The following is a 7,914-nucleotide window of genomic DNA, read 5'->3' on the forward strand; positions in this document are numbered from 1 at the left end:
ACGACCCCTTTGGCTGTAAAGTGTAGAATCAACTCGAAGTGGGCAAAAGTAACCGAGATAACTAACACCATAGCTCATCCCAGCGCGGGGAGGGCGGCCGAGATGGCCTGCGCGCTTCTGCGCCCCCTGCTGGCCTTCAGCAGCCACGTCCTGGACCGGCCGGAGCGGCCAACTGCGACTGCGCACTCCGGAGCCCGCCGGGACCGTCTGGGTGCTTGCCAACGCGCTGACCTGGACCGGAAGCGGAAGTGAGATCGAGTTCGCCTCGCGCGCTTCTCCCACCGCAGCCACTCGCAACCCTGTGGGTTGGGTCGCTTTGCGCAAGTGTCGGAAGCGGAAGTTGTTAAGACGTGGGGGAGTTCTTGGGAGAGAGTCGAGGTTTCCTAGCGCTCGGTGTGTTTGCTGTGCGGCGGCCTGAGCATCAGGTAAAGCGCATTTGTGAGACCTCGGCAGCCTTGCTACCCGGCTCAAGCTGGATCCCGACCTCGTATCCTAGCCTGAGGGGTGTGGCACCCGGTGCTCCGACTCCTTCCTAGGGTCCTGGTGGAGGTACCGGGAGTCACTTGTCCCTCCCTTGGAGTGAGGCCCCCTGTCCGGCTACCTCCGCCATGGGCAACACGAGCAGCGAGCGCGCTGCGCTGGACCGGCAGGGCGGCCACAAGACGCCCCGAGGGGACAGCTCGGGGGGCTCCAAGGATGGGGACAGGCCCAAGATCCTGATGGACAGCCCCGAGGACGCTGACCTCTTCCAGTCAGAGGAAATCAAGGTAATGGGGGTGTGGGAATCTGATTCCCCTTGACTAATGTTGAAATCTCCTAGATCCCTCCCCTCGTATCCCCTCTAATCATCATAAGTGGGAGAATCCTCTTAGCAGCTCAGGAACCTGTGTCTGATTACCGATATGAGAAAGTCACCCTGAGGGAGGAGGAATTCACTTCGTTTAACATCATTAAGGAAAAGGCAGCTCTGAGACAGGTTCAAATTCATAATTAATTAAGATCGTGGCTCTAGCAGTAATTGAGTCCCAGTCTCTGCCTTTCTCTTAAGTATAATTAATTTCACAGCTCTGAGAAATCTTCCACCACCTTTACGCAGACTGGCGCTTTTTGTAATAGTTTTGCAGTTAACTTTCAGTTTTGGAGATAAACCAGAACGTGTAAGGTGAACGTAGAGTCGAACAACTGACTGCAGCTGCCAGAGGTCTTTAGTTCTGCTGAAAAGTTGTGGTTCACCCTTTAGAGCAGGCATAGAAAAGTAATTTGACTTCCGGAGGTCAGTAAGTGAAACATGAGTGTGAAGGAGGCAGCCAGCTGCTCGGCTTCTGTCTCCTCTTGTTTATATATGACATAATATTTTAACCAGGCCAAAGCAAACATTTTTGCAGGCCAGATTTGGGCGTCCTCCTGCAGTCTGCTTTAACTCATTAAAAAGTCTAAGGACGGTTCTCCTTTCCTGCTTCAGCCACTTTTCCTGCTAACCACCTGATGTGATCAGTTTCTAGGGGCAGAGCCCGGTCCAAGAATACTTAGTGATTCTGGCAGCTGATATGTATGTGGTATATCCTAAAGAAATGAACAACTAAATACTTACATGCAACAAGTAGGTTTAGGAAAGATGACAAGCACCTCTTCCCCCTCCGACACACACATTCTGTTAGTATTTAGTTGCCTATTAATCATCATTGTCCATTAGGCTAATTGGCAACTCATCCCAGCTGTACTCATTTTCCTCAGATGCTGGCCTGGGTGATCGCATTATTATCTTATATCCTCACCTGGATCTTGGCTTTGAGGCTAGCCTATAAAGAGTCTGCCTTTTTTTTTTTTTTTTTTTTTTTTTTTTTTTTTTTTTTTTTTTTTTTTTTTTTTTGCGGTACGCAGGCCTCTCACTGCTGTGGCCTTTCCCGTTGCGGAGCACAGGCTCCGGACGCGCTGGCTCAGCGGCCATGGCTCACGGGCCCAGCCGTTCCGCGGCATGTGGCATCTTCCCGGACCGGGACACGAACCCGTGTTCCCAGCATCGGCAGGCGGACTCTCAACCACTACGCCACCAGGGAAGCCCTTAAAGGGTCTGCTTTTACTTGGCCCTCCAGCCTGTGATTTCAGCTTGCTTTCTGAATTTGTTGCATTCCTGAATCTGTGTGCAAAGTGAACTTTGGAATACTGTTTTTCCAATGATTTGACATCTCTTCCCCTAGAAATAATTTTGGCCCAAGCGCAGCCATTTAAGATACCGTAAGAATCAAACTACTTTCTTTAAGAAATATTTGTTCTTTTGCTGTTTTAAAACTCTTACAAGAAATGTTTAGCATACAGATGATCTGTAGAGAATGATTTAAATAATTTCCGTTATCATTTCCACAGAAGTTACTGAAATGATGTAGCAGACACACTGGATTGAATGCTCAATACAAAAAAAAAAAGTCATGAATTCTTTTAACTGTACTTGCTCACCATTTTGGCTGTGGTTAGTTATCACACCCTCAGTGGAAAGTGATTGCAGTCTGTTATTCTTTAATCTGTAAATTTTCTTAAAGGTCACAGAAATGCAGGTATCTTTTAAATGAGCCCAGGTCAGTATTTGCAATGAAGGTGCTAGAAACCTGCTCCAGACCTTTTAAGAGTCTCTCACAGCCTAGAACTCCTGCTCTTTGGCTTCTGATGAGGAAAAATGTAAGAGATCCAAAACCACACCCAGAGTCAGATGTGTTTTTTTCTCTCGTCCCGGAACACCTCCTTTATGCAGCGCTGCGCCTATAAGAAGTTACTGTTTACTGTAATGAGGGTCAGTCTTTGTCTTATCTTTTTCTCCCTGGTGTCTGGACAGCACTCAGTGATTAGCTTTTGCCTTCCTCAGCACCTGGGCTTGCCAGTTTTCAAGTTGACAGCGCTGGAATTGTCCCTAATAAATTTTCATGTACTTCAAATCTTGCTTAATTAAGGGAGGAAAATGACATTTATTAAGCTAATCTCAAATTCATTCACTGCCTTCTTGCAAGTGAGCTTTATAACTTCTAGAATTTTGATGACAACCTCCTAAATAACAGCAGTAACAGTAGCTAATAATTATGAAGCGCCTACTCTGGGTCCGACACTATGTAGAGCTTTTTACATGGGCTGTCTTGTCTCACTCAGCCTTCACAGTAACCTTAAGAAATAGTTGCTTTTATTATCTCCATTTTGCAACTGAGTTAACGAGCCGGAATATGAACCTGGCTAGTGACAGCTGCCTCTTTAGATTGAATTGTCGTATGAGGGTAATTGTCTCTTGCAGGGAGCTCACTAATGGCTTCCTGTTCCTGAGTCAAGCGCTCTGCTTCCAGGCTCCGGAGAAGGAGGAGTTCCTGGCCTGGCAGCACGATCTGGAAGTGAACGACAAAGCTCCTGCCCAGGCTCGGCCAACTGTGTTTCGATGGACGGGGGGCGGAAAGGAAGTTTACTTATCTGGGTCCTTCAACAATTGGAGTAAACTTCCCCTCACAAGAAGGTAATCGCCTGGGTGTGTTCATCTATTTGTCTTAACCCAGGGCTACTTTGGTTTCTAAAGGACTCCTGTGGGTGAATAGAAGAGGATGTTTTTATAAAGTCGATGCTGAATGGAAAAATAGTTGTGCTTAATAATTCACAGGGTTCAAATCTCACACACCAAGGAGTCGTGCTAGGTTTAGAGCACACTTAGAAGAAAACGTTGCTCAGTTATGAGCATTTCCGTTTCACAGACACCTTTCACTTCAGATATTCTAGCTTTGTGTCTGTTCAGGCAGGACTTTTTTCAGAAAGAGAACTCTATTCCTAGCGCAGTGGACAGAGCAGGATTTGAGTCCTTGTTGGCTGAGCTGAGCCTCAGTGTTCCTCTCTGTGAGAAGGGAACGTTCGACCAGATGATCTCCCAGCTTCCTTCTAACTTGGACTCTGTATCACTTTTGTTTGAAAGGTACGCATTATGTAGGCGCCATTAGCACGACTATAGCCAAACACTTGCTCAGACACCCTAGCATGGATGGCGGTCTCAGATTGTCAGTGGAAAAGCATCTTCACTAGTAAGTCCTCTTGATGAAACAAAGGAAGAAATCGTGCCCTGCTGGGCCAGGCCTGGTTCTTGATAAGGAGCCGCCTGCTTTTCCAGGGGTCCAGCTGGTGTAGGAGGGAGCCACTCAGCCCAGTTACAAGTCATGCTGGTCGGAAGAACAAAACAATCATATGAGAGAGGTTTCGTGGAACCGTTTTTTTAGTAGTTATACTAGTTGCTTTAGGGAACTGTTTGTACATCCTGTGAAATTGATCCCCTGTCCTGAGCTAGGCAAGCTAGCAAAGGGTAAAACTTGGCGGGCAGCTTGCTGTTTATCTTGTGCTGCCATCCTCCTTGGCATCCAGGCTGCCAGGTGTTATTTTGCACACAAGTTGAGGACGAATGACTGTTCATTGACCTTTTGATGGTAGGAATGTGGACTCCTGGTGTTTGAGCAAAGTGAGTTTTCCAGGAAACCTCTTACGATGCCGCTTCCTGGTAGCTTTTCTAGATTGAGATCATTATACTGAATTGTCTAAATTGGTTAAAAATGTTTATTTCTCGTGCAGCTGAACCCTTGATTTTACAAGGGAAGTTTTGTTTTGTTTTGTTCCGTGGCTGGTTTTGCAAGTCAGCTAAGAGGGCAGCCCACCCCGCTAACATCGTCTGCGTCCTTTTTTCTTGCAGCCACAATAACTTTGTAGCCATCCTGGACCTGCCCGAAGGAGAGCATCAGTACAAGTTCTTCGTGGATGGTCAGTGGACACACGACCCTTCTGAGGTACCCTTCCTCCCGCCCTTGGTCCTCTGGCCACCCCCACAATCCAGACAAGTTGCCAGTTCCCTTTGTCCTGCTGGTCGAAGTCCCTGTGCGTGGCTGAGCTAGATAGCAGCGCTCCTTGTCAGCCTACTGGCATCCTTGACCGAGATGAGCAGGTAGGCCAGCCAGGAGATGAGACCTGCCAGCCAGGGCTGCTAGATCCTCTAAGGAACACCTCTAGAGACCTTCCACGTTGTGATTTCTGCCTGTCTGTCTCTTCCCAGCCGATAGTGACCAGCCAGCTTGGCACAGTAAACAACATCATTCAAGTGAAGAAAACTGATTTTGAAGTATTTGATGCTTTAATGGTGGATTCCCAAAAGTGCTCCGACGTGTCTGGTATGAGCAGTTATTTTATACCACGTGTGTGCCGGGGGGGTGCGTATAGTTTAGAAATACCTTGTTTCTCTTGCCTCTCGCACTTGAGCAGGAGCCGCCCAATCGGTGGATGTCTATAACTCCCCAAAGAGCCACAAAACTAATTCCTAACTCTGTGTCAGGTCAGGTTGCTAAAATCTAGCTCTGAGGGCCCCGTAAGTCATTTTTGGGGTCATCTCCAGGATTCCGTAGGTCTGCTTGGCCACAGAGAGCAAACACTGGAAACGGAACCAGAGCTTGATCTCGTGCCAGGGCAGGCCCAAGAGGCCCTAGAGAGTTGCATCGGGTCGGTGAGGGGCCAGCACTGGGGAAGCCAGCCTGCTCGGGGCACCTGGAGAGTTTCAGCCCGACAGGTGATAAACTGACCCCTCAGTGACCTTGGCATCAGTTTCGTGGTCCATGAGCACCTTGTCAGAATCCCTTCGTGGTGGTGGGGGGAAGGCTCACCACAGAACAGGCTACACAGCACAACCTGCTCGGTATGGTCCTAGTAAAACTCTCCCATCTTCCAAGAGTCATCCAATCATCGAACTTTCAGTAAATTGCTTTGCATCCAAACCCACAGGAAGAAACTGCTTGGAAACAGTATGTGCTACACGTTGGCATTGACAGTGTTCATACCAGTTGCACTGCCCCTTCTTGCAGGGCCTCAAACCGTCCCAGGACCCCCATGGGAAGCAGTGAAGGTTCCCTGGGACTGTGCCTGACCATCTAGGAAAACGGGTTCAGTTCACAGGATGGTTCTTCATTGTCACCTGCCTGGGCCTGGAGGTCCTGCCCCCAGGGTCTCTTAACTCTTTATCAGCTCAGAACTCACACTGGCAGGTGGACCACGTGGCTGACAAGTCATGTTATTGAGCAGGAATTGGAAATCCAAAAATAGCATTCTCTGCTCTGGATAGCTAACTGGTCTTCTAGAGAAGTCATTTCTGTTTTATTCAGACAGGTGGGAATTGGGGGGTGGGGGAAGTACCCAGATATCCCTTACTTGCTGATAAGTGAGATTTTAGGCCACAGTCCAAAGCTTTTAGTCAAGGTGCAGCAGAGGCTGCCCGGGAAAGGGAGCTGACCCCTCGCTGCTGGGAAACCAACTTCAGGCTCTCCATGCTCTTCTCATACTTAGACACTCCCTTTCTCAAAATACATATTGGCTCTTAATGGCTCAGTTTCCTGCACTGAATGCCTTTCTCAGTTTCCTGCTCTGATAGGGCTGGGTCGGGTGAAGGGAGTCTGTCCCCTTAAGAATGACGTGGAAGGAGCCAAGCCATCTCAGCTTTACGGGGACAGCACGAGTCTCGGCGGCCAGACACATCCCAGGTGTCCTTTGGATCACAGCTCAGTCCCCGCCAGCTGGCCACATGTTGCTAAGTGAGCAGCTTCAAAGCTTACGGAGCACTGCACTTCTAGAAGCTTCTTAATATATCTGTATAATGGGGATACTCCAGCATGAGTTTAAGAGGAACTGGAGAGCGATGGAGGCAGAGAGCTTTAGAGGTCAGGTCTTCACCTTTTCGTTGTTTTAGTTTTGAAATGCACCGGCGCCTCTGTGTGAACAGGCTGCTTTATCTTCGGTTTTATTCTGGCTGCTGGCGTGCCTCACTTGGGCCCAGCCGCATAAGCCTCACTAGAAGCCTTGAGCTTCTGTGCCGTACTTGCTGGCCCGGCCTGCAGTGAGGAGGACGCATCAGCCTGCGGCGGCTGTTGGGTCAGGTCGTTGTGAGCAGCTTCCCACGACTCTGTCCCAGACTCACTGCTTTGCCATGACTGCCGTCTGCCACCAGAGCGTCTGAATTCACTACTTGAGTTTTATGCCTGTCACCCAAATTCCAGAAGTGTTTTCTCATTGCCTCTGCTCTTCCCCCTTGGGGCCAGTATATCCTTCAAGAGAATATAAATCTGTACTGAGGGAACAGGAGATGTGGAAAACTAAAGGTCACCACAAATTGAGACTGTTCCCAGGACTCCTAATTTTCCAAGTAAATGTCCTGTCACCATCTCCCAACAGAGCTGTCCAGTTCCCCACCAGGACCCTACCATCAGGAGCCCTACGTCTGGAAACCAGAGGAGCGGTTTAAAGCACCACCCATCCTCCCGCCACATCTTCTCCAGGTCATCCTGAACAAGGACACGGGGATTTCCGTGAGTAACCAGACATCCGCCCAGACTGTCCTCCACGATCACATTCAGCTGCTCCCCTCTGTGCACGTCTTGCAAGGCAGCTCGTGAAAATGTTCAGTGTCACCCATCGGTGTTAACTGCCGGGGTCCCCCTCTGACGTGGTAAGGGGCTACTCACAAGATGTTCCCAGAGTGGGCCTCCCCATCCCACAAAGCCTTTCTGAGCCCTTCCTCTTGTGTTCCACTCCCACCTCAAATTTCATGACAAAATACATAACCGCCTCTTCTCAGTAAGCTGCGTGGTGGAATTCCTCCTCTGGCCCCCAGATTTTAGAATCTTGTTTGTTTGTTTTGCCGCGCTCGGAATGTGGGATCTTAGTTCCCCAACCACGGATCGAACCCACACCCACTGCAGTGGAAGTACGAAGTCTTAACCACTGAACTGTTAGGGAAGTTCCAGAATCTAGTTTTAATCACCAAATTGCTTTCAGAAACCTCAGGGCTCATGGATCAAAATTTGGGGTATGTGGGTAACACGTATTGCCCCTGGGAAATTGATATTACTTATAAAAAGAAGTGTGCTTCCTGCT

General features: G+C 48.9%; 1 protein-coding gene across 1 annotated transcript in view; it reads left to right on the forward strand.

Annotated features, from left to right (window-relative positions):
• Positions 1–555: 555 nt before the first annotated feature.
• The window catches only part of PRKAB1 (protein kinase AMP-activated non-catalytic subunit beta 1), an 8,973-nt gene continuing 1,614 nt past the window's right edge, over positions 556–7,914 (forward strand). Inside the window, exons 1-5 of the mRNA XM_007464866.1 lie at positions 556–767; positions 3,324–3,487; positions 4,697–4,790; positions 5,054–5,168; positions 7,213–7,346. Of these exons, the coding sequence (XP_007464928.1) occupies positions 609–767; positions 3,324–3,487; positions 4,697–4,790; positions 5,054–5,168; positions 7,213–7,346 (666 nt within the window). The 5' untranslated portion in view covers positions 556–608. The remainder of the gene's footprint in view (positions 768–3,323; positions 3,488–4,696; positions 4,791–5,053; positions 5,169–7,212; positions 7,347–7,914) is intronic.

The sequence above is a fragment of the Lipotes vexillifer genome, unplaced genomic scaffold (assembly GCF_000442215.2).
Source record: "Lipotes vexillifer unplaced genomic scaffold, Lipotes_vexillifer_v1.1 scaffold2030, whole genome shotgun sequence".
Taxonomy (NCBI): Eukaryota; Metazoa; Chordata; class Mammalia; order Artiodactyla; family Lipotidae; genus Lipotes; species Lipotes vexillifer.